This window comes from Oryctolagus cuniculus, chromosome 21, assembly GCF_964237555.1.
Source record: "Oryctolagus cuniculus chromosome 21, mOryCun1.1, whole genome shotgun sequence".
Classification (NCBI taxonomy): domain Eukaryota; kingdom Metazoa; phylum Chordata; class Mammalia; order Lagomorpha; family Leporidae; genus Oryctolagus; species Oryctolagus cuniculus.
The window spans coordinates 1695310-1721487 of record NC_091452.1 but is presented as its reverse complement, the minus strand read 5'-3'; the positions used below and the strand labels follow the sequence as shown (position 1 = coordinate 1721487).

Genomic DNA, 26178 nt, shown 5'->3' with positions numbered 1-26178 from the left:
CGACCTCGGACAGAGAGGGTGTGCTACTCTTGGTCTGTGACTTCCAACACTCTTCAGGAAGTGGTTGGAGGAAAATGCAGTCTGTTCTCAAAAAGACGTCATCTCGAGTGTTTTGGGCTCACGAGTGAAGAATCCTGTTTCTGAAGCCGTGGGCGTGACCTTTAGCTTTCTGGGGAGATGAGCCTGAGGCCCAGTGTGGGTGTCTGCAGCACCCTCCCACTCCGCTCCCCTCCCCCGCAAGAGGAGAGGCAGGGGAGTCATCAGACGCCAGGGTGTGCAGGCACAGCACGGGCCCTCGGAGCTCTGCTGTCCACGGGCAGATCGTCAACCCGGTTGGCTTTGCGAAGCTCTGCTCGTGCCGTGTGTGAGCAGTAGTGTGACTGTTCCGATAAAGTTTTATTGACAAAGCCAGGCAGCCTGCCGTGCCAGTGCGAGCTTGGCTGGGTGGAGGGGAGGCTGGCGCGCCCAGCTTTGGGGAATCCCAGGCCTCGCTCGAAGCTCACCACGTGGTGCAGTTTTTGCTGTCCACAGGGGCTCAGCCTCTGCACAGAGGGCCCCTGGCTCGGGACCCAGGCTGCTGTGGTCCACTGTCCCTGCAAATCGAGGGCGCAGAGACCCAGACCGCACAATGACTGAGTCCAGTCTCGGCGCTCGTTAGCGTCAGCTCTCCTGCACAGTGCGGATCCTGCCGCCGGCAGCTCAGCGTGCCGAAGCCAGGAGAGAGCAGCTGTGCGGCGCTGAGAGTGCGCTCTTCACTCTCCCCCGTTCAGCAAGGCTGGCTCTGGCGTGGGTGACGCGCTCAAGCCAGCAGCTAACGCAGAGACAGCTTGTGGTCACGGCTGGTCTCGGGACAGTCACCCAGATTGCTGAGCGGGCAGAGCCCCTGGGCTGTGAGGACTGTCCCTGGCGGGGGTGCTGAGGTGCCGCCCGGGGCTGGGCGCCGCCCTGGCTCTGCCTCTCCTTGGGCACAGACTTGGGCTCTGCACCTGCGCTGTCCTCTCTGAATTGGGAGTTGCAATAGCACTGGGGCCACCGAGAGGTCGGTTGATTGTTGAAATAACGCGTGGCGCTCCAACACCAAGCGCAGGAGCTTGCTTTGGGATTTCCTAAGACAAATGGGTGTGTGTGCCGTTTTGCATCTAAGAAAGCGCTCACATTCCAAGCATGGCTTGGGGTAGGTTTGCTGCATTTCAGGGCTCTGCTGGCCTGCAGGGGGCTTCAGTCAGCTTTGGTCTTCCGCACTGTGATCTCCATCCACGTGGGATTGCCACAGGGAGGGAAAGAGGCCTGGCCTGGCTTCACGGGCGACGCTGACGATGGCACACACAGACACAGCGACACCTGGGAGTCACTGGGGCCAGCTCTGTGTGTCTGTGGACCTGGTCAGGTTCCCAGCCAACGATGTCACACACAGACACAGCGACACCTGGGACCTGGTGTCACTGGGGCCAGCTCTGTGTGTCTGGACCCAATCAGGTTCCCACTGCCGTGAGCCCGTGTGGTTTAAGCTGGGGGTTGCTACGTCCAGTGACTGCAGAGAGGGCCATGGCTCGTAGCGCACCTGATCTCTCAGGGCTGCATCTCACGGGGGCAGGGAGCTGATCAGAAAAACGCAGTGGAAACGGCTCTTCCAGGGCTACAATGGAAACGAAAGTGGTCAAACAGCGTGGGCTGGAGTGATGGTCTCTGTTCAGTTTCCTTTTTAATTTTTTTAAAAATTGATTTTTTAAAAAATTTTTGACAGGCAGAGTGGACAGTGAGAGAGAGAGACAGAGAGAAAGGTCTTCCTTTGCCATTGGTTCACCCTCCAATGGCCGCCACAGCTGGCGCGCTGCGGCCGGTGCACCGCGCTGATCCGATGGCAGGAGCCAGGAGCCAGGTGCTTCTCCTGGTCTCCCATGGGGTGCAGGGCCCAAGCACCTGGGCCATCCTCCACTGCACTCCCTGGCCATAGCAGAGAGCTGGCCTGGAAGAGGGGCAACTGGGACAGAACCCGGCCCCCCGACCGGGACTAGAACCTGGTGTGCCGGCGCTGCAAGGCGGAGGATTAACCTAGTGAGCCGTGGCGCAGGCCAAAAATTGATTTATTATTTATTTCAAAGAGTGACATAGAGGGAGAGACAGAAAGAGAGATCTTCCATCCCCTGGTTTACTCCCCAGGACTGGGCCAGGCTGAAGCCAGGAGCCTGGAACTCCATCCGGGTCTCCCCTGTGGGTGGCAGGGACCCAAGCTCCTGAGCGTCGGCAGGAATCTGACTTGGAAGCCTGGAGTCAGCTGGGACTCCACAAGGTACTGCAGTGCGGGTGTGGGCACCGAGCGTGTCCTAACCAGCTGCACCATGCTGCCCACCTTCGAGTTTCCGGTTTTGAAATCTGTGTTTTACTCCTCGTGTGTCGTCTGGATTTGCAGCTGGGCAGCGGCAGCCTCCCTGGAGGCACAGTCCGTAGAGCTGTCAGCTGTCAGCGTCCTCGCCCGGCGTCCTTGTCCATCCCCTGGTCCTGGCACGGAGACGCCCGCGCCCTGCTCCAGGCTCGGCCTCCGGGGGTCCGGCAGGAAGTGTCCTCTTCAGGGAGAGATGCCTTCATCGGCTGGGTGCCGCCACCCCCAGACACCCACGCGCTTGGGAGGCCTGCCTCTTCTCGGGGACACAGGCAGAGTCTGCAGAGGTTGGGGCAGGGCACGTGCTGGGGGCCGACAGAACAGGGTTGGGAAAAGCCGATTGGGCGAGGGAAAGCAGTGCTCCCAAGGCCCTGCCAAGCGTTCCGAGATGGCTCCGTGGGCACAAGCGTTCTGAGATGGCTCCGTGGGCACAAGCATCCGAGATGGCTCCGTGGGCACAAGCATCCGAGATGGCTCTGTGGGCACAAGCACATGGGACTGTGCACGCTCAGCCAGCATGTAGTTCACAAACACCGGGCGGTGCACGGGGTGCGGACGAGCAAGACGCAGCAGACGGCAGGGTGACTGCGGGTGCGCCGCACAGCTGCCTCCAAGTCCCGTCGCTCGCCAACAGCTGGGTGCTGGGTGGGGCTGTAGCCAGCAGCCCAGGGCACGGCCCTAGAAGCTGCGGGTGCTCTCCAGGCCCTGAGCACGAGCCCTGCCTTCAGTCTGGCACCCAGGTGCTGGGATAATCCTGTCCCGTCCCGACCCTGGCGCCGGCCCTGGCCCTGAACAGCGTTTCACTAACTCCCTAGACACAGTCGGTTCGGCTTCCTCAGCTGGGTGGTGACAGGACACCGAGCTTAAAAATGGCTTTCAGCAAACGGATTCACTGGGTCCTGTAACCTGGACGCCCATGGGCACCGGCTCCAGGGGCAGCTCGATCCAGCCCCCGGCTGACGTCCCACGGGCCCATCTCTCGGCTCTTCCTCAGGGTGGGCTTGCCTCGCCATCATAAGTCTCTCCTGGGACCTCATCTCTCGGGGCTGCTGTCTGGCAGACACGTCTCAGACCCTGCGTTCTCTGCCGGAAGCATGTGGCTCTCTGGATGTCACCGGCTGGTGTGCCCACCCGGAGCAGCCACCATGAGCGAGGAGTGCACGCGCTCAGAGCTGGACACCAGGGCTTGCTCCCGAGCCAGCCGCGGGGCCGACAGTGCAAGGCTGCAGCTGGACGCCTGTGTGTGTGTTGGGGGGCAGGGAGCGGGCCCTGCAGAGGTCCTGCAAGCAGTGTTTATCACGCTGCGTTATCAGCAGGGTCGTTGAAGTCCCGGCAGGGTGGGTGGCCTGCCAGGGTCACGTGGCTGTCCGTGGGGTCGAGCCCCATTCGCTTCAGCTCTCCCGGGCCTCCTTGGTCACAGGGAGGCCACTTGCATGCCCTGGTGCCAGCAGCAGGCCCTAGCGAGTGCAGACACGGAGGGTGGAATTCACATCACAGCACTGGAGTGCCGAGCAGGCGAGGCCGACGCCAGGCCCCGGCACCGAGCCTTGGAGAGCAGCAGGTGCCCAAGGACGGAAAGTTCTACCCAGAGATCTGGGTCCGGGCAGCCTTGGGCTGAACGGGCCACACAGAGCCCACACAGAGGCCACGCAGAACACGCACAGCCCACACAGAGGCCACGCAGAACACGCACAGCCCACACAGAGGCCACACAGAACACGCACAGCCCACACAGAGGCCACGCAGAACATTCAGCCCACACAGAGGCCACACAGAACACTCAGCCCACACAGAGGCCACGCAGAACACGCACAGCCCACACAGAGGCCACGCAGAACATGCACAGCCCACACAGAACACGCAGAACACGCACAGCCCACACAGAACACGCACAGCCCACACAGAGGCCACGCAGAACACTCAGCCCACACAGAGGCCACGTAGAACATGCACAGCCCACACAGAGGCCACGCAGAACACGCACAGCCCACACAGAGGCCACGCAGAGCCCTGCCTGCCCCTCCCCCCTCATTCCCGGGTTCAGTGATTTTCCGTTGATTCCCCAGGATCTCCGAGGCCGTGGTGTACAGAGACTGCTTGCTGTCTGCCACCAGCTACCTCATCTCCCTGGAGGTCTCCCCACCGCCGACTCTCGCCCAAAACCTGTCCGGCTCTCCCCTCATCGCCATCCACCTCAGGCACAGACTGGTGAGTCACGGAGGGACGCCCGGCCGTCTGTGGGGCTGGGAGGAGTCACAGGCGGCTTTGGGGGCTGGCTGAAGCTGGTCCCTCCCCCTCCTCCGAGTTCCTGTCCGATTAACTCCGTGGGTGGTCTGCAGTGGGACCACGGAGGGGAGGGGGGTGGCAGGTGGCGACCTGGGTGCCGAGGCCCCCGAGGCCGGAGGTGGCTCTTGCGCAGCAGTGGTCATGGGTGTTTGGTTGATAGCAGGAGCCCCGCAGGCGCCGCGGGGTAAACTGGGCCATTCTCAGTGGCCGCACGTCACAGCCCTCGGCAAGATGAAGAGCTCTGTTGTGTCCAAGAGACACGTGCTCGGGGCCAGAGAGAAGCCGTCGGCACACTTCAGCTTTTGCGTGATGAGCTGTGCGTGCGGCTCTGTGGTTAGTCTGTCTCTGTTGTGGATGAGAATGGCAGAGACACCGGCACAGGCACAGGCACAGGGGTGCCGCCCTCCTGGAGTCGCACAGAGCCCCTCCCAAGCAGGTGCTCTCCTGGGCGCTGGTGCTGGTGCAGCCCTCGTCTGCTGCCAACCACGCTGAGGGAGCACAGGTCTGCAGGCGGCAGAAGCCTTGGTTGCATTTGGAGGACGTATTTGCCCCTGTGGAGGAGGAGCCGGTGCGCCACAGCAGGTGTTCTGGACGTGGGGCTCGGGGGACGTGGGCAGCGAGTCAGGACCAGACCCTGAATGAGGCAGCAGCAGGGCAGGGCAGGGCAGCTTCGGGGTGGACAGCCAGCGCCTGGTGGTGGCCAAACGCCGAGTGGGGTCGCAGGTGCATATCCACGCATGTACATGCCCCCAACACACACACACGCCCAGGATACACATGCGATACTCAACTTGTACACGTGTGTGCACGCATGCATGCAAGTGCCAGACCCAACACACACAGCATACATGTACACACACAACCCAGTGTCCACACACACCCAGTACACATATACACGCACCCATGAATACACACATGCGTGCACAAACCCAGCCCCAGCACACCATGAACACACGCAGCACACACACCCCTTCCTTGTTGGGCTAGGCTGGTGTGAGCCTTGGGATTTGGAAAGTGGGGGCTGGTTTGCCTGGGGATGTGGCACGTGCCTCTCTTAGCCCAGGTCCTCACATGCTCGCATCTTGTACGTCGGGCCCCTTCGCCCTCACTGTATGTCCTGGAAGTCGCCCAGACTGTTCACCGATCAGTCCTCGCCCGTCACGCACCATGGGGGGTCTTTCGTCCCCTCTGCCACTTAGGGGCCCCTACGTCCCTTCCAGCTCTTGGCAGTGAGCGGGTGGTTCTGTGAACAGCCGAAGGTGTCTGTTTCCTGCTTGGAGGTGCAGCCCATCTCCCAGATACTGTGGGGGGTTGGCGTCTGCCTGGAGTGGGCCCCCTCCCCCAGCAGTGAGTGACAGTGGACAGAGAGTAGGGGAAGACAGCTGTGGTCCCTTCCAGGGCATGTCCAGCCAGATGCCCTCCTCTGCCCTCTCACGATCCTGGTACCTGTGTGTTTGACTCGTTCCTGGAGGTACAAGGTCACGGACTGACATGGAGTCCATGGGAAAGATGAACCAACTCCCCCAGTTAGCACCGGCGCCATCTGTGTAGGGGTTTGGGGAGTGGCCAGCCTGGATTAGCTGCCCCGGATGACAGGACGGACATTCCTGCCCCACCACAGTGCGGCCTGAGGAGGCGTTGGTGCAGGAAGCAGGTGCAGGTGGCTCAGGGACAAGCGGGCAGCCCCCGGCGGGGGGACCAATGGACTGTTGACCCCTTAGTATGCTGGGTCCTGGCCGATGGGGGTCACTGGTGGCTTCTGGTGGGACTTGAAGCCAGCGGGGCTGCGGGGACTGCCGAAGCCACTGTGCATCTTGGGAGCCTGTCTTGTGCCCCCTTAAGGTCACCATGTGGCCTTCCAGACGCAGGAGGCTAAGGCGAGCGTCCCCAAAGGCAATCTGGTGAAGAAGGCCCTGGCTGGATTCGCCGGGACCTTTCTCTCGCTGGCTGTGGGCAGCTTGCCGGAGGACAGAGTGGGCGCCCGCTTAGCTGCAGGGGGTTCCTGGCCGTGCCAGCCATGGCACTGTTGATGGGGGCTTGGGAGCAAACGGTGTATTTCTATTTTTATTTTTTGTCTTCCGTGAAGTAAGGAGGGTGCCGGTTTGCAAACCAGAGAAAAAGAGAGGGTGAAAATGCAGTTCCTGTTTCCGTGGCCAGCTGCTGCAGTTATTTTTAAAAAAGAAAGTGTTTGAGTCCGGAGTCCTGTCTGGAAGGGAGGCGTTCTGCGCTGCGGGCGGGGCTGGTAATCAGAGCCGGTCTCCGCCAAGCGCTCTCTGGGGTTCTGGGCTTCCTTTTGAAGGCCGCGTTTGGAGTTCTGGGGCCGTTTTAGAAGCAGGCTCTGCCGGCCTGGAGCGAGCCGCCTGCTGGGAGCATTTTCCATGGAAGTCCCCGAGGGGCCCAGAGGGCGGGGAGCCCACGGCGGCCCCCTCGACTCCATCAGGGAAGGGGGCATAGAGGCCACCGCCCATCTTCCAACACGGTGACGGGGCCCAGTCCCGAGATCAGGGCTGAGGCCTGGAGGGGGGTGTGAGTTTGGCAGGGCCTTGAGGGACAGGGGTGCACTCTGCACCCCCACGCCCTGCCGCTTCCCTGGACTGAATGCCTGCAAACCCACTGGATCTGGGCCCCTTTCCAAATACGGTCAACCCCAGCAGTGACTCTGGACCTCAGGCTACAGAGCAGAAGCAGGGCCTGCAGGCCGTGAGCCCAGCCCTCGTGCAGACGGGGTGTGTGTGTGTGTGTGTGTGTGTGTCTCCGATGCAGCTGTCACAGGGCGCGGTTGCTGTGTCCGGCTTTCCCAGGGCCCTGCGAGGTTGCGGTTTTGCTGTGCATTCCCTTCTGAGCCGACAGAATCCACCTCCTCCCAAAGTGCCTGTCGTGGGGCCTCACTGGGTCGTCACCGAGGTCAGCAAGTCTGCGTCCCGTCTCCCAGATAGGCGTCTGGGGAGTGGGTTCCAGACACTTCTGCTTGGGCTCCCGGGTAGGATTGTGTGCACAGAACAGACGGAGACGAGCCTTGGATGGGGTGAATCCGGCTCAGGCCCTCTGCAGTCTGCTGTCTTTCAGGTGCCTCCCTCCCACCGGCCATAGTCCTGGCTTCTCAGGCCCGGGATGGCAGTGGCAAGACCCCGATGCCAGGCCCTGTGCTGGGGTCAGCCTGGCACCGTCAGACGCTGAGCAGTTCCCCGGCTTCTGCCTGTTCCGGGTCAGACCTCACCAACGTCTCCCCCCAAGGATGCCGCCCTGACTCGCAAGCTGTCCCGCGGCACCTGGTTGCCCTGTCCTGTGTGTCCTGTGTGTCCTGTGTCCGTGTAAACGTGCCACTGTCTGAGAGCCTGGATTCCCACGCTGGCCCTCTCGGGTCACGTCCCCTTTGCTGTGCCCCTGAGAGTGCAGCATTGAGAAGGGGACCTCAGGGTAGGCGTGCAGGGCCTGACTCTGGGAGGCGGGGCCGAGGCTGGCAGCTGTGTTTCTCTGGGGTTTGCTGTGAATGTGAACCAGGAGTTTTACCCGAAACGAGAGTGTTTTCGTCCTGTGGTCACTGTGTGGTGCCCTCGGCAGGTGGAGGTCCCTAGACATGGCTAATTAGCAAACACACGTGGGCACGTGTGTAGGACGTATGTAGACAGAAGCACTCAGATACGCTATTTACCAACCACATGCGTGGGCGCCTTAGCGTACATGTAGACGAGGGTGCCCAGGGGTACTTTTCATTTTTTAAGATTTATTTATTTATTTGAAAGGCAGAGTTAGAGCGCTTTTCCATCCGTCGGTTCATTCAGACCATGCCTCACTGGGAAACGCGGCACCCTGGCTGAGCCACGCTCTGGGGGAGGTGCCGTTGGCTGACTTCATCGTCGTCTACTCGCACAGACGTGGGTGGTGGGACCTGCACACCTGGGCTGCACGCAGCAGCCTCTGTGCAGACGTGGCTGTGGTTGACAAAACATCATGATGTGGCGTGTGACTGTCACATGCTCCCAGAAGGGAACACACGTGTATGTGCAGTGTGACACAGTGTGGCCAGACCCCTGGACTCCCCATGACCAAGCGACAGAAAATGCCCAGCACCCCAGAACACCCGTCCCACACACTGCTATGCATAGTTCTGCTGGGACTTTTGGTGAATGTGTGTATGCATTTCTTTTTAAAAAAATTTTAGTTTAGAGGCAGGCAGACACACACACACACACAGAGTTCCCCCATACTTATTATTATTTTTTTTTTTTTTGACAGGCAGAGTTAGACATTGAGAGAGAGAGACAGAGAGAAAGGTCTTCCTTCCATTGGTTCACCCCCCAAATGGCTGCTATGTCCGGCACACTGCGCCAATCCGAAACCAGGAGCCAGGTGCTTCCTCCTGGTCTCCCATGCGGGTGCAGGGCCCAAGGACCTGGGCCATCCTCCACTGCCTTCCCGGGCCACAGAAGAGAGCTGGACTGGAAGAGGAGCAACCGGGACAGAATCTGGCGCCCTGACCGGGACTAGAACCCGGTGTGCCGGCGCCGCAGGCGGAGGATTAACTTAGTGAGCCGCGGCGCTGGCTCCCCCATACTTATGATAGCCCAAGCTGAGCCAGGTCAAACTCAAGAGCTGGGAACGCAATCCAGGTCTCCCATATGAGTGGCAGGAGCTCAATTACTTGAACCATCACCTGCTGCCTCCCAGGGTCTGCCATTAGCAGGAACCCGAGCTGGGAATTGAACCCAAGCTCTCCAATGTGCATGCCTCTATGTTTGGTGGACACCTAGGAGTGGACTTGCTGGGTCATGGGGTGTGCATCTGTTCAGCGGTGGTAGACAACGCCATGCTGCCTTTCGGTTCCGTTGTCCGGGCGCCAGTGGCTGGGGTCGCCACTCTGTCCATTTTGGCCGTGCAGGGTTTGATTTGTTTTTCCCTCGTGACTTTGATGACCTTGTCATGCTCACTGGACGTTCTGATGTCCATCTTACAGAATCTGCCCTGTGCGTGTCTTCTGCCCGTTTCCTTGCTGGTTTTATGCTTCCTGTAGACCGAGTGTCTAGGGGTTCTTTGTAGATCTTGGATGCGAGCCGCTTGCATTCATGGCTCGCAGATTTCCTTGCTTGGTTTTGCTGTTTTCCTGCCTACGATGTCCACAGGTGAAGAGGGTTTGGCCTCGCGGTGCAGGTCACCTCCGAGGCCAGTCAGGTAGCCGCCGATGTGCTCGTGTCTGGGCTCTGCCCCGTCCCCAAGGCTGCGTCCCAGCCAGGACCTTGGCGTCAGCACTGCCACCCTGGGATCTGCTGGGGAAGGAGCCCTGCAGGGGGCGTGGCTGACTTTGGTGATTCACACCCTGTGCCTGGTACCCTGGCACAACCTGCCTTCCGAAATGTGGCGACTGTGTCTGCTCCCTCCCGCAGGCTCGCACGCCTCCGCAGACTGATGGGCGGGAAGCCCTCTCCGGGGTCATCTGGCTTTGCGTTCCTTTGACTGTTGGTGAGGCCGACATCTTTCCCGCGTGAAGCGGCTGCCTGCATTGTCTCTCCCTTGTGTTGCGTGTGCCTTTCTTCCCTGCGTTCCCAGGTGGGGTGTCCGCTCTGCTGCTGGCTTTGAGCATCCTCTCCTCATTGCCAGTAGCTGCCGTCTACCACCTTACTTTGGTGATTTTTTCCTCCAGTTAAGTGTAAATGTTTACGTCGTCAGACATAGCGGCTGTTTTCTCTAGCAGCAAGGTGCACCTGCTCTCTGTGGCTGCAAGAACAAACTCCAGACTGAGTGCACACAGGGCCCACCTGTGGGCTCCTCAGCTGTGGAGGGGCATCTGCCAGCCAGCCAGTCTCCGTCCATCGCCCCACCCTCTGACCTCTGCCTTCTCCCTCCCCCGCTGGTTCCACGTCTGCCACACCTTTTTAGAAGGACCCAGTGACTCCCCTGCCTCTCCCCACACCCCAGATAATCCAGGACCACCGCCCCATCTCAAGACCCTAATGCAATCACCCAGGAAAGCTCCTTTGCCACACAGACGTTCTCAGGTCCTGTGGCACGGTGCCCCTGCGTGGTCCACCAGTGGGTGGGGATTGTGAATCTGGGGGGTGGAGACTGAACGGTCACTTTTTCCCGCTTCAGTCATGAGGTTTCTTCCTTCGTCCTCCGGCTGACGTGATGGCCGAGGGGTTGGACAAATGCTTGCTCAGTGCTCTCCCCTCCTCTGGGCCCCAGGCCAGGTCGGCGATGTCCACCTTCGTGGACAAGGGAGGTGCTGTGCCTGCTTCAGTTTTCCATGGCCTTTTGCATGCACAGCTGGGATACACGTGACTTAGCTGTGGCCCTGGGGCAGTCACAGGTACAATGGGAAGACAGAACACACAGGTAATTTCACACTCAGTGGAAAGCTCATCACTCGAAGGAGCTGTGGTGTGCAGGGTCCGGACGCCTGCTGTGCGAGAACCGGATGCAGCAGGCAGAGCATGCCTGGCTCCTCCCACCTGGCGCCCGTGCAGCTGCCGCACTGCCTTCCAGCAGGAGGCCTCCGCTCGGCGCACAGCGAGCAGACCTGCCCAGAGAGGAGCGTCCATCCCGGGGTCACGAGCACCAAGCCTGCCCTCCCCAAGGCCGAGGGAGCCGGGGCCTCTTCCCGCCTGGAGCCTCTGCCCTTTAACTTGTAGCTTCTCCGTGGGGCCAGCACTGACCCTGACCCTGACCCTAACCCCCACCCTGGGGCGGGTGCCCCAGTCCCTTCCCTCCCTGCGCGGAGACCCTGCCCCAAAACTCCAGCCTCACGGTGGGGATCACAGGAGGCCCCTGTGTGGCCCAGACGGGTTACCGGGGTCTCGTGCTCAAGGACGAGGGTGGCGGCCAGGAGGGAAGAGGGTCTGCTGGTGGCCCAGCGAGGGGAGCTGGAGGGGGCTTTTTCTGGGGGTGTAGGCGGGGTGGCACCCCCTCCGCACGGGCACTTCCATGCGGATGCAGCTTGGTGCCAGGCCTCCCCCTGGGCACACGGAGCCTTGATTTGCACCTGTTCTGCCCAGGTGCTGTTACACCCCTCGCACACGGCACGCTGCAGACGTTGCCATCTCTCCAAGAAGGTGGCGCTGGGGCAGGCAGCGGCCGAGGCTGGGGGCCGGGCCGAGTGCGCGGCAGTGGGCAGGGGGCCGTGTTGGCTCGGGAGAGGCTGGGCCCTGGGAGCCCTGTTTCTGCCCGGTATCCTGTGGGTGCATCCTCTCAGGCCTGCCTTCAGTCTGCAGGGTCTGGGCCCGGCGCTCCTGGGCACGTTCCGTGGCTTCAGGGTCCCTGAAGACGGTGCGGGCAGGGCAGAATGGGCGGGGACACCTATTTGCACAATAGGAGACGTGGCCGCAGTCACTGTGGCGTGTGTGTCTGCCTATCACCGCCCCTGCCCGTCGCCGCCTCATGTTTGTGTCAGTCCCCGGGGCCTAGGGTTACTCCCCTAAGTTACTTCAGATTTTTGCCATAAGTGGTGCCAGGAATTCAGCCTGGTGGGGGTCTCACAGACAAGTTGGCCCCTGGACAAGCATCCCAGGCCTGGGGGGAGCGTCCACCCCCATCCATCCCTTCCTAGGCACTGCAGTGGGTGACTCACAGTGGCCACTGCGCGATGGCCTGGAGCCCATGGTGACGCCAGGGACACGGAGCCAATACACTCGGGCTCTGAAGCAGCCTCCGTGCTCCCTCCTCAGCCTGAGACACGGAGCTGGTCACAGAGCCCCACCAGCCCACTGTCACTCGGACCAGTCCCCGGTCACTCACGCCCTGTCACTCTGTGTGTGAGAGTGCGGGGTCTGGGGTCCGTGGTGGGCTTCTCGCCGTTGTTCCTGGCTGCTGGGAGTTCCCTGCCTCGCGTTGGTGGGGCTGCTGGGCGGGTCCCTGAGCTGCGTCCAGATGGGACTGATTTTGTTTCTGTGTGGTAGGGGAGGGGTGGGCGGGCAGGAAGGAGTCTGAGGACTGAGGACGCAGAGGTGCCCCAAGCCGGGCTCTGCTCCTCCGGCGGACTTCGTCCTGGGTGTGCGTCCTTGCCAGCTGGTGTGGGAGATGCCCACCGTGTACTGGACAGGTGCTGCCTCTGCTCCGTGTAGTCGCAGCTCTCAGATGCAGCCTGTCCACATGTGGCCTCTGTCCCCCGTGCGGAGGGGCTGCAGTACTGGGTTACTCCCATTTCTTCTGGCTGGAGATGGCCGGGCTGGGCCGGGCTGGGAGCACGTGCAGTGGAGAGGAAGTAGTAGGCGGGGACAGGGTCCAGGGCAGTGGGCTGCCTCAGCACAGGCAGGAAAGGGCCCTGCAGGCTGGGGCATCCAGCCAGGGCATGCACAGCCCCATCCTTCCCTCTGTGTTCCTATGACTGCCCCACCTGCCGGGGAAGCAGCTGAGATATGGGGCCGTGGCCATGGCGAAGTGGGGAAGGCTGGGGACACGTGGCGCCCGCCCAGCCTGCAGAGTCCCCGGCGTTGGTGTCCCTGCACTTCGCCGAGTTCCTGGCCAGATGGAGCCCCGCCCTCTGCCAGCCCCACCGCGTGGTATGCGCACTCGGCTCGGCTCCTCCCTGAGGCCCAGAAGTTTCTCCTCTTTGCTTCTTCGCCCTGGCCTCTGCTGTGTCCCCCAGGACGGTGACAGCCTCCCAGCACCCCCTCTCCCAGGCTTGCCCCTCCAGCATCCACAGGGATAAATTCCTCCCGAACCACGTCACCCTCCACAGCTCGCTCCGTGTCTCCCGGGAGACCTCCCAGCCTGACCATCACTCCGCCCACTGCCCTCGCTCCAGCTGTGCCTGCTTCCCGCTCCCCAGACACGACGGGGTCTGTGCACGAGCGCTTCCCGCTGCTCCTCCGGCTCCCGTCAGGGCTAACCCTTCCCAGATACTCCCCTGTGCACCGGGCCATCCCCGTGAGCCAGCTGGGCACCCTCCATTTCGTTTCCCTTGCAGAAGTTGGCACGAGCTTGGGATACGTTCGCTGATTCTCTATTGTTGTTTCCTCCAAGAGAAGGGAGCAAGAGAAATGCAGACGGGAGAGGGCAGAGAGACAGACACACCCAGAAAGAGAAGGAAGCAGAGAGAGAGACAGAGGGCGGCCTCCTTGTGCACGGATGTAGCCACAGCGCCCAGAATGGAACCTGGCGTGTGCAGTCTCCAGAGAAGTGTCTGCTGAATGAATGAATGATTGAATGAATGAATGCAGCACGTCGGAGCTCAGGTCTCCTCAGACACGGCCACTGCCCCCCTGGCCAGGGCTGGCCCTCCCTGGGCTGGGCGAGGTGACCCCGCTCAAGGCTGTCCCTCACCAGCCTGCTCACGTCCCCGCCATAATGCCCCTGAGCCGCTGCCCCACCCCTTCTCCACGTCTCCTGGAGCACAGGTTTCTTGCCTGGCGGCCATGACGGACGCCTGCCTGCTCCTTCACCGGTCCCGTCCCCTCCCCATGGCACTCCAGTCCCCTCTCCTCTGCTGCAAACCCTGTGGCTCCCATCACCCTGAGGATGAAGACAGACCCCTCCCTCTGGCCACAGCCTGGCATGGTCAGTTCAGCCTCACCCTGTGCCACTCTCAGTCCATCCCTGCTCAGGCCACAGGGCCTTTGCATGTGCCCCTGCTCTCCTTCCTGCTCACTCCTGGTGCTGTGGCTTGAACAATGGTCTGGGGGTCTCCCAAAGGCCCACCTGATAGGGGCTTGGTTCCTGCAGACTCAGTGCTTAGTGGATAAATCTTAATTGCTAATGAACTAGGGGTTGAGGCTGCATCGAATTGTGGAGTCAGAAGTTGCAACCCTCGGATTAAGTTGCCAACAGGGGGCCTCGTGGTAGAACCCTGGAGGCTTTCCGAGCAGACGCTTGGATGTGGAGTTCGACCTTGGCCTGTGTGGTCCTCTGCGTGCCTTCTGCTGCTCTGACGGGGGTGGCGCGCATGGCACACAGTAGGCCCTGTGGGACCCCCCGATGATGAGGAGACTGAGCTTGGAAAAGGGGGTCGCGGGCCAGCCCGGTGAGATGCCAGAGCTCAAATTCGAGCACAGGGGTCATCGCTTCCCCACTCTGGGCGCGGCCGGCTGCCTTTGTCTTCTGCCTCGCTCTGTGCACCACCTCAAGGAGCAAGAGTGCTGAGCCAGGATGGCGGCCTGCCCTTGGTTGATGGTGGCCCTGCCCTTGGCTGACGGTGGCCTTGCTCTTGGCTGACGGCACAATGCTAAGGCTGCCCCAGATGTGGCGTGGCGTTGCCTGACTCAGGGTGGGTGGTGGAGAGGCCCCAGCAGCCAGCCACTCAGCTCTGGTGATGTGGCCGTTGTTAAGCCCTGTTGTGACGGTGTCGCTGGAAGTGGAGAGGAGGAGGGAAATTCGCCCTTTTCCCGGGAGAGCACACATCCGTGTCCTGCGCGCAGTGGGAATGGAGGGTGTTGAGTGTTCTTGCGGTCAGTCATGCTCAGTAGATCCGCAACAGGCAGGATCACCATGTAGAGATTCACTCACGTCGAGGCCACACGGAATTAAGTCCTGCGCCCTTAAGAATCCTTGTGCTCCTTCCGGACTTCCTCTCAGCAAGCAAAGCAGGGTTGGGCTTTGAAAATGAAAGACTTCGGTGAAGCGTGGAGCTGCCATGTTCCCCGCCCCTCTGTGTGAGGTTCGTGGCTGGTAGCACTCACGGCCACAGGCCCACCTGGAGGGCTTGTCCCGTCCCTCGTGGTGGGGTTTTGCTCAGAGGGCTGGCAGGCTGGACAGCCCCCATGTTCTCTCTCCACGCGGACCAGTGTCGTCGTGCGGCAGGCAGGCTCAGGGCCGTGGGCTCCACGCCGGCGGTGGTGGCTCATAGCAGCCTCATCCGGGGGCATCCTGGCCGCCAGTCTGCTCCCGCCTCCCCTCAGCCCTCCTGCCCAGCCTACCCCCACCCTTCCCATCTCCCACACAACCTGCCATGCGAGCATCCCTCTCCTTCCACTGGACCCCGACAACGTGGCAGCAGTCACTGAGATTCTGGGGCAGTGTGGGCAGCCCCTGTGTGATTGACAGCTTCTGTCCTCAGGTCAGTGGCATTGGCTGGACAGCCCTGGGGCCACTCCCACCGCCCCACCTCTGATCTCCCCACAGAGGCTGCTTTTTTTTATTTAATTTTTTAATTTTTTTAATAGGCAGAGTGGACAGTGAGAGAGAGAGACAGAGAGAAAGGTCTTCCTTTTGCTGTTGGTTCACCCTCCAATGGCCACCATGGCTGGCGCTGCGCCGATCCAAAGCCAGGAGCCAGGTGCTTCCTCCTGGTCTCCCGTGCGGGTGCAGGAGCCCAAGTACTTGGGCCATCCTCCACTGCCTTCCGGGCCACAGCAGAGAGCTGGACTGGAAGAGGAGCAACCTGGACAGAACCCAGCGCCCCGACAGGGACTAGAACCCAGGGTGCCGGCGCCGCAGGCGGAGGATTAGCCTAGTGAGCCGCGGCGCCGGCCAGAAGCTGCTTTTGTGTGACTTTCTGGCTTTGAGACACAGAGAAAAGGGGAAGGATGGGGCTGGTGTGGCTGCAGGGAGCTCGCGGGACAGGCAGGGGGTGAGGCGTGAGTGCTGCCCTCATGCGATGCAGGGGCGGGGACGAGCCTGGGAGGAGGCAGCCTGTGAACCTCTCAGGGACCCTAAAGACCAAGCTCATAAGGATCTGCGCGTGGACAGGGGGCCACCTGGGTCTCCTGGGTCAGGGCAGAACCTTCTTCCCGCGTTGGGTCCCTGAGGGAGAGGGTCCGGGAGCTCAAGGAACCGATGTGTTTCCTGGGTGGCCCCCACTGCACCTGGAGCTCCAGGGGACAGCAAGGCGAGGCCAGGGCTGTGTGCAGGGGGCCTGAGCCCAGGGCTCTCCTCCCTCTCCTGCCCGCTCCCCCCATATCCCTGCCGCAGACCCCCCAGCACTCACTCCCACCAGGACCCTCTCAGGAAGCTAAACAGGCTTTGGCCTTTCCCAGGCCAGGCAGAGGAGGGGACTCAGGGTCCTTGTTGTCGCCAGCTGCACCGGGGACAGAAGCTGAATACAAACCAAAGACAAATGCGTCTCCTTCCCAGCGGAGGTTCCAGACCCAGGGCCGGCTGCGAGGCCCAACGTGCCCGTGCAGCAGCTAGGGTGCTTGCCAAACCCACAGCAGAGGGGCCTGGGGCAGAGGAGGGCATGAGAGGCGGAGGCTGCTTCTCAGCCGTTGCTCTGAGCCCGAGGCCCCCGGGGCCCCCAGTGGGGTCCCTGCTTGGCCCACCACAGTCCGCACAGGCACTTACACAGCTGGACTCCGGGAGGCTCTGGGAAGGAGCCACGGTCACAAGGCTGCAGCACCAGCAGCGGCTGTAGCGCCCTGAGCTTCCTGCTCCACAGGGGCACACGGCTGCTCCGGTTCCCAGAGGCTGTGGGGCCCGGTCAGCGTTGACATGAGGGGGGCGGAAGTGGTCAGGAGTGAGACGTGGATGCAGCAACTGCTGCCTGAGCAGGTGCCGCCCGGATGGCCTCTCGCCTCGAGCTGAGCCTTTCCAGATGGGCGTTAGATGGGCAGGGTCAGCTCGGGGGCCACTGGGCCTCCTCTGCGGCTCGGCCACAAATATCCAGCCTGGTGCTCCTTTGTAAAATTGTTTAATTTGTGTTTATCTGAAAGAGGCGGGGGGATACATATATATATGGGGGATCTTTCATCTGCTGGTTCACTCCCCAAATGCTCACAACAGCCAGGGTTGGGCTGGGGCCAAAGACAGGATCTTTGTCCAGGTCTCCCAAGTGGGTGGCAGAGGCCCAAGTACTTGGAGCCGTCACCCAGCTCCCAGGGTGCACATAAACAGGAAGCTGGATCAGAACCAGAGTCGGGACTTGAACTAGGCACTCCCATATGAGATATGAGCAGCCCAAGCTGCCACTTAACCACTGTGCCACGTGCTTGCCTCTCGGCTTCTGGAGAGCCCATGATTTGAGGAGAGGTTCGACCCCATAATCAGCCACCCCAAAAGAGCGGCATCCCCAGTGGCCTCTTAGGTCAGAGTCTGGAGTTGAACAAGCCTGAGGCTTGCAGGATGACCAGTGCTTTCTGCCGTCAGTCTTTGTCTTGCGAGCCTGGGTTCAGCTCCACTATCCCTCCACGTCCTGCGTTGCAGAAGGGAGTGGGTGCGGCATCAGCATCGCCCGTCAGCATTGGCTCCCCGTAGGAGGCTCCTGGGATCTGGGCTCACAAGGCAGTGTCCAGCTGTGACTCAGGAAATGCGCTCTCTGTTGGTGGTCAGGCCAAGGCTCTCCTACCCCACAGCGTGGGAGAACAGCGTCCGTCTGCCTGGCCCTTCCCCAGTCTGCAAAGGCCACTGCCCCAGACGGCTGGGTGGGAGGCCGAGGACAGGATGGGGTGAAGCCAGCGGCCTTTCCCCAGCTGGGAATGGGACAGCAGATGGAGTCCTGGGTCGTCTCTGCGTGCGCCACTCCCCAGGGAGCCAGGGAGCGTGTGTCCTCTCAGTCCGTGCTGTGTCTGGCTGGGGTTGCACCTGTGTCCACCCTGGGGTCCTCCTGTGCCCTCAGCAGCTGGGCTGCAGCCCCAACGTGCTGATGACCTTGTCCTGAACGCACAGCTCTGGGAAGCATTGAGATGGACGGGCGACATCTGGGGTGTGGCCATAGAGGGAGTTCTCAGCGATTTGGGGCTCTTGGATCTGTAGGGCGGGGGCCCAGCCGGGAGCCCTCCCAGCTGACGTTCAGATCAGTAATTTATTCCACGATGATCATGGGTTGTGTGTCCAGCGACTTTTTATAGTTCACATGAAAGACTTGTCTTCTGAGAAATCGCCCTCCTCAGTTTCAGAGGTGGGCGTGGCCCTGCCGTGCACCCCGGGCTGACCGCAACCCCCAGGCCCCTCCCCGCTGGCACTGTGTGTCCACAATCTCTCCTGCAGCCTGCTCCTCCTGCTGGCTGTCCCCAGCACTGGGGACGCTCGGGATAGGGGAGGTGAGGAAGAAAATGAAGAGTGGGTCCAAGGAAAAGGAAGAACTTTAAGGGATGGGTGTGGGGCTGCAGGGAGGGAAAGGGTGAGGCGTGAGGACAGAGAAGCAGCCGTACTTCCTGCGCACCGTGGAGCCAGGCTCAAGTGCCTGCTCCATCAGCTGTGTGGCTGCAGACAGGACACTGGGGGCCTGGGGGCCTGTCTGAGCCCAGGGGTGGCCAAGAGCCACGGGAAGTGGGCGCAGCAGGTCCCATAGCACTGCCCCATTGGGCAGAACCCTCAGGGTCGCCTCAGCTCCACTCGTGCGTGTCCCCCACGGGGCTCTGCACACCCACGCACACCCATGCACTCCTTTCCACAGAAATGCCTGGTTTACTGTCTGTCAGCAATTCTGGGAGAGAGCTTCTTGTTACGTTGTCTCTAACCTGTGCTAACAACCTGACATCCCTAACCTAGGAGTGAGATTTGTGTTACATTGTCTCTAACCTGTGCTAACAACCTGACATCCCTAACCTAGGAGTGAGATTCTTGTTACATTGTCTCTAACCTGTGCTAACAACCCAACATCCCTAACCTAGGAGAGAGATTCTTGTTACGTTGTCTCTAACCTGTGCTAACAACCCGACATCCCTAACCTAGGAGAGAGATTCTTGTTACGTTGTCTCTAACCTGTGCTAACAACCTAACATCCCTAACCTAGGAGTGAGATTCTTGTTACATTGTCTCTAACCTGTGCTAACAACCCGACATCCCTAACTTAGGAGAGAGCTTCTTGTTACGTTGTCTCTAACCTGTGCTAACAACCCGACATCCCTAACCTAGGAGAGAGCTTCTTGTTACGTTGTCTCTAACCTGTGCTAACAACCTGACATCCCTAACCTAGGAGAGAGCTTCTTGTTACGTTGTCTCTAACCTGTGCTAACAACCTGACATCCCTAACCTAGGAGTGAGATTCTTGTTACATTGTCTCTATCCTATTTTCCCTGAAATCTACTTCCGCATGTCTCCTGGCAGGCACTGTGGAATGAGTTAGGGACCTCCCAGAAGGCCCACGTAACACGGTTGGGAGCCACTGACGGGTGCTGCTAGCTTGGGTACAAGGCCAGGGGTAGCGGGGCAGCTGTAGAGCTGGAGATGTGAGTCCAGTGCCTGCTTTGCAGAAAGAGAACAGGGATGATGTGCCTCTGGGGCTGCTGTGAGACCCAAATCCACCCACAGCGGAGGTCGTGGGCGGGCGGCAGCTGGGGAGGCTCTAGAGCAGGTGCTTCGAGCTTGGACAATGAGGACCTTTGTTTGGGGCTTGCAGATGCTGCCCTGGGTGGGCCGGGAAGCTGTCTTTCCCCGCTGCGGCCTGGTACCGTGCCTGTGGAGCCAGGGGTAATGCGTCATTTGCCAAGTGTTTGGAGCATCAACTGGAGTCTCAAGTCCCAGGAATTTGTGCAGGAAGCCAGGGCTCCAGCATGGCCCGGCTGGGGCGGCGCCGCCCTGGTTGCCCACCGGAGGCCTGTTCTGCGCCAGGCTTCCTTGTCTCTCCTGTGGAAGCGCCTATCACACTGCTGTTGTCACGGTCACTGACATTGTGATCCCGGGGCAGCAGGGCAGGCCCAGTGTTCGGAGCTGCTGGTGCTCAGGGTTGACTTTTTCTGCCCGGGTTCACAGAGCACGAGCTCTCTGTGGCCTTGCTGCAGCGTCCACCGCGTCTCCCAGTGGCGCCAGGCTCTTGGTCCTGATTCAGGGCTGCTCGCCCTTCTGTCAAGTTAGGATGAAGCTGATGTGCCCCGAGAGCAACGAGACTCCCTTATTCCCTTTGATTGACAACAGCAGTACCCAATGGCATTCTTCATTTCATCTTCTGCTATTTGATTGGAAACAGAAATGGGGTGTTTGTATTTAAATGGAAAATTTCGGTCAGAACTCCTCTGTGCAGACACACTGGGGAATCAGCAGTCACAGGATGTCCTGGAGCAGGGGCAGCCGGGGCAGCCGGGGCAGCCGGGGCAGCCGGGGCCCTGATTCCCGCCGCTCTTGACCGTTGGTGAGAATCTGAAGGCAGAAAATGCGTCACTGGAGCAGAGGGTGCGTCCGAGCCACTTTGTGCAGTCAGGTGTCCGGCCAGGTGTCCTCTTGGACACCATGGACACCTCATCCTCCCCCGCCCTGACCCGAGGCATGTGTGCCCACCAGGCCAGGAAGGACCAGCGGCCCAGCAGAGAGGCCAGCAGGGCCTGAGTGGGCTGCTGCCCACGCCGCAGTGTCCAGCTCAGGTGTCGGCCCCGGGCCAGGACCTCCTTTCTGCCCCTGACGTCAGCGGCCGCCTTCCCAGCTGTTGCTCAGGACCCCGTGGGCCCTGACGTGCTGAGGGCGGGGTCAGGCTGAGCAGCAGGGGCTCCGAGTCCAGTCCTGGGCAGAGCCTGTGTCCTGAGGCCCGTGTGGGTGGCACCTGCTGGCTTCCTGCTGTCTCACCTCCACGGTCACTCGGGTGTGTTTCTCTCATCTTCTGGGTCCCGACCTCGGCCCCCACGTGAGTGGCTCTGTGCTGGGCATGGGTTCAGCTCTGGGCGGGGGCCCTCTCCTCTCATTTCTCCTTTGTCAGAACTCACGGGGGCGGGGGAGGAGCGCCAGGTGGCAAGAGTTTTCTGAGCCAACTATGACCCAGGCCTCCCTCCCTAAGGTCCAGTCAGCAGGTAAAGTCCACTGAGTGGCACTAACCTCAGGGCGGGACATGAGGTCACTGAGGGCAAACTGGACAGTGCAGAGCAGATTCTGCCAGGTGATTGACAGCCAGGACACCAGCCTCCTGGTGCCTCATGGAATTGATCCACGAAGAGCTTTGTGGTCCCATGTGTGCTGCTCTGGGCTCCCTGGGCTCCTCTGAAGGGGTGAGGGTCTGGGGGAGGGGGAGGCTGCAGGGAGGGAGCAGTGTCAGCCACAGTGACCGGGTCAGCACAGTCCAGCTGCATCCTGCCTTGCAGAGGTCACATGCAGGGGCTGGTCCCAAGGCCCCCACCAAGTGTGGGGCTTGATGCTCATCAGGGTCCCCCGGCCCCAGACGCCTTGTCTTCCTTGTACCCAGCGGCAGGGGGCACGGGATCCTGGCCATCCCCGTCATGGGCTGCTTTCCTCGCAGTCATTTCCACTCCCCCCGATTCTCTCTCTGACAAGCCTTTGGGTGTGGGCACTGCCACTGTGGGGACGGTGCCGGGGTGGCAGGGGCTGCACACGCTCCCCACTGCTCTCTGGCTCTCTCCCCGGCTCTTGGCACTGCCGGGCTGTGGTACAGTGCACGCATTTACCATGTTCTTGGAAACCTGTCTGCGTGTGTGCTAGCGGCTGCCTCCTCCTGCCGAGGGGCTCTGCCCAACAAGGGAACGTGAACCTCCGCAGTGGAGGCTTTTCCTGCAGGAGGAACCTGAGGTTTCTGTGGCTGGGAACAGCAGGTGGAGGACAGGCACTCGTCTTAGAAGCCCTAACCCCGTGGTAATTCCGTGAGTAGGGCTCCCCACCCCCTGAGTATTAGATCCTTTAACAACAGCTGTAGCAGTAAGCTGGGGTGTCACCCGTCACCGAGGGTTAGTCTGCCAAGTACTGGCCGGCACGGAGAGCACAGCACAGGAGGGTGCTGTGTGCGTGTTGTCCCGGTGATGGCGTCCTCTGCTTATCCGGGGCCTGGGGAGTGGGGAGCTCGGCTACCTGGTGGCCAGATATTTGCCAAAGTGCTTTCCTGAGAACCACTGGCCACTTGTTGGTGTTGCCACTTTGCCCACCTAACCTGTGGGAAATGAGGTCTTCCTGCCAAGCCGGGGCAGGGTCCCTGATCCCTGGGAGTCTGAGCATTTTGGGTGCTGGGGCCCATTCCAGATGGCTGTGTCCCTGAGCTCTGGGTTCCCACTGCAGCTCCCAGGACAGCGCCGTCTGTGACCAGGCCTTCGGGGCCAGGGCTGCTCTGAGACGCTCCTCAAAACCAAAGCAAAGCCACAGAGACAGGTTCATGGAGGTATAATCAGCAAAAAATAACCCGCGTGTCCTTAGCATGTGGGATGTATGTACCTCCAGTCATAACCTGTGCATCCTTAAATGTGTGCACCCCAAACCCGGCCGCTGTGGAAATGATGCTGCCCACAAGGCATCCTGGGCCCTCTCCCCTTCTCCCCAGCGTCTGCTTGGTGGCTGCAGATTAATTTGCATTTTCTATGTTTCTTTAAGATTTATTTATTTATTTGAAAGGCAGAGATACAGAGAGAGAGAGAGAGGAAAAGAGATCTTCCATCTCTTGGTTCACTCCCCAAAGCCAGGAGCCAGGAGCTTCTCCTGGGTCTCCCACATGGCTGTGGGGGCCCAAGGGCTTGGACCATTTTCTGCTACTTTTCCCAGGCCATAGCATAGAGCTGGATTGGAAGTGGAGCAGCCAGGACTCAAACCAGCACCTATATGGGATGCTGGCACTGCAGGTGGTGGCTTTACCAGCTACGCCACAGCACTGGCCCCAGTTTACCTTTTCTAGAACTTTATGTAAACAGAATGGCCCAGCCCCTGCTCGCTCGTCTCTGGGTTTCTCACTCAGCATTGCTGTTTTGTTGATCTGGGGTCCAGCCAGGCAAGGTTTGGCTCACCTACCAAGACCAGGCCTCTGCCCAGGAATTCTGAGGTTTTCCAGCATGGCTTCTGTGGACTCCGGCTCTGCCGGGCCCTGCCTAAGCTCCAGGTGCAGTTCCTGGTACCCCCTCAGGGGTCCTCCCCAGCGTGGGTGGTCTCCTGTTGCCTGCAGGCGCATCACTGAGCTCAGGGAGCCCTGTGTGCACCGCACCTCTCTGGTCCTTGCCTTCGAAGCCTGGGCCCCAGGGCCCGAGCTGGGGTCTGCCGAGATGCCCACCCCGCACCTCTGCCTGGGCATTCTCTCGAGGACAGAATCTGGGGCAGTTGGGAGCCCCCAGAGCTGGTTTCTTATCTCTCCCATGTGGCTCCCCTTCCCCGCGGAAGTCCGTGTGCCGTGCATTTCAGTGGGTCCTGGCTGGGGAGCTCATCGGCCCCTCCTGCTCTGTTCCAGACGCGAGTCTTGGCAGCCCTCGTTACTTTGTTTCTCTGCCACTCTGGTGCGTGAAAATTTCACATAATTTTTGGACTTCTTGGCCGTGTCTCTTTCTGTTTGGGAAGTGAGGCTTTGCTTTTGTTACATTGCTCTTCAGAGGGAGAAATAGAAAAAGACTTGGGATAGGCCCGAGGGCGGCTGCACGGTCAGTGGGAAGCCAAGCATCGTCCCCTCTGTCTGATTCTGCGGCTCAGGTCTGCTTCTGGAGCCGTGAGCTGCGTCGCGCTGTGCAGCCACGGGACACGGACAGTGAGTCCGTCTGCTGAGACAGACGTGTGCCCAGGGACCCTGCTGGCGGCCCCCTGGAGCCCCTCGGGTGGCCGGGGCAGGCTTGCTCCTGGTGGCCTCTCTCAGTGAGTCTCCCCCGGCGTCTTCCCAGTCTGGTGTGTTCATGGATGCGCGTTTGTTTCAGCCCCGCGGGAGCCGCGACTCCCCTGTGATGGAGGGAGCAGGGGCTCGAGGCGAAGGCTCGGTCCTGACTTGAGGAGAGCGCGTTTGTGTGTGTGAGCCTTTAAGGCCCAGGAGAATCGGGTTACGTGGTTTTATTTACAAACTTGTGAACCAGAGCTGCAAACATGGGCGAATGGAGACCCGTGCCTCTGTGGGCCGGGAGAGCCTCTGCGGCCAGCCCAGCCTCCCCTCAGACAGTTCTAGAACGCAAACCGGGGGCAGCCCAATTCCCGCCTTCCTGTTGAGTAATGCTTTTCAACTGTCATGGAAGGCCTCACCGTTTCCACTGTGGGACCGCAGAGGGTTCGAGACCACCAACCTGCTCTGTTATCCACAGAACCAGGCTATCAGATGGGTCAGAATTCCACAGCCTTTTAAATCCGTCACATTTCCACAGTGAAAACATCACTCTTCCCGGGAGATTCTGATGGGGCCCCTGGGCCGTGCTGAAATGTCCTGACCACCTGCAGGTTGTCCAGCCTAGAAGACGTTGGGGACAGCTCTGTTTTGTGGACTGCATTGTGAGGACGGGTTTCCCTGTCGGTGGGGGCTGCTGGAACCCACGGAGGCAGCGTCTGCTGCTGGGATCGCGGTGTGAACCGTGCCCTTACACGCAGTAGGAGTTTTGCTTTGTTCGTAACCCAGGATCAGGGTTTGCTGGCCAAGGGAGCAGAACTGTGGAGTGACACAGGAGCGGGGGGTAGGTGGGACGGCCAGCCCAGGGGCCGCTGTGCGCTGCTTTGGCTAGATGAAGCGGAGGCCCAGCCACACGGGAGCCTGGCTCTGCCCAGCGGCAGGCGTTAGGGAAGGAAGGAAGGAAGGAAGGAAGGAAGGAAGGAAGGAAGGAAGGCAGGCATTAGAGTCTTTTCCTGGGAAGAGACGGGGCAGACGTTCAGTCTAGCGGCTGCTTCCATCGCAGCACAGGTAGCGTTACATTGGACTTTGTGGAACATACTAACCAGGTGTCCAGGGAAAAAATACAACACAAACATTCCATGGGCCAGAGGCATCTGGGGGAGAAAAGAGAATTTGAAAGGCGGCCCATTGGCCGAGGCTGACCTCTTTGATGTGGGCGGGGGGACCCGGCACGGCGGAAGGCCACGGGAAGATCGCTTCCTTGGTTCCAGGCCCAGACCACACAAGAGATCCTTTCACTTGAACTTGAAAACAACACACACCTCAGGATGCAAATGCAGATGTTACTGCAGCTCCAGGGCCAGGCCACGGAAGGAAGTCACGCTCCCTGGGGACTGCAGACGGCAGTGCAGCTGGTGGGGGGGGCCTCGGCTGGGCTGGGAGCTCGGGACTCCCCCATGGCAGTCCCAGGCAGGGAGCTGCACCTTAGAGGCTAGAAGGTAGGGAAGGGTCACAGCTCCTCACAGTCACGTTGTCCACCATGGTCAACCAGATAAACCGAACAGAGACAGCTGTGCCGACAACACGGGAGTGAGGTTGTCGGGGGTGGTGGCCATGGCCGTAGCCTGCCACAGTGACCGGGTTTGAAGACCTGCAGACGGTGCCCTCAGGCTGGGCGCTGCTGGTGCCTCAGAGGAACTTAGTGCTGCATCCGCTGAAGCTGGATTGGGTGGCACCATTGCTTTCCTGTGGATGAGAAGTGCTGTGGACCACGGAAAACTGGGGCGGGCTGGCCACCTGTGGGCCAGTGCTGTGGAGAAGGGGCCAGACAGCCAGACGGCCACTGAGGCCAGTTCCCTGCTGTTGCAAGGGCATCCGAGGGCTGCCGCAGCAAATGACCCCAAACACAAGGAAGCGGGGGTGCTTCCTCCTGGAGGCTCCGGGGACCCTGCCTCCTGCCCGTCTCCAGAGCCTGGTGGCCCTGGGTGGTCTTGTAGCTGCGGCAGCACAGTCCAGCTTTGAGGCTGTGCCCTTCCCTGCCTCCTGCAGGACACTCAGACTAGCTGCAGGGCTCACCCTAACCCAGGAGGATGCGCCCTCGGTCCTTCCCCTAGTCCTGGCTGCAAGGAACCTGCTTCCGAGTTTGCTCGCGTTCTGGGTGCTGTGAGTTTTGCGGGGACTGAACCCACGGCTCTGGAGGAGCTGGGATGAGGCAGAGAAATGG

General features: G+C 60.7%; 1 protein-coding gene across 3 annotated transcripts in view; it reads left to right on the top strand.

Annotated features, from left to right (window-relative positions):
- Positions 1-26178, top strand: part of ADGRD1 (adhesion G protein-coupled receptor D1) — a 117559-nt gene that overhangs the window by 47763 nt on the left and 43618 nt on the right. For all 3 annotated transcript variants that reach the window (XM_070066276.1, XM_070066275.1, XM_070066277.1), the window contains one exon: positions 4447-4588. In XM_070066276.1, coding sequence (XP_069922377.1) covers positions 4447-4588 — 142 coding nt within the window. The remainder of the gene's footprint in view (positions 1-4446; positions 4589-26178) is intronic.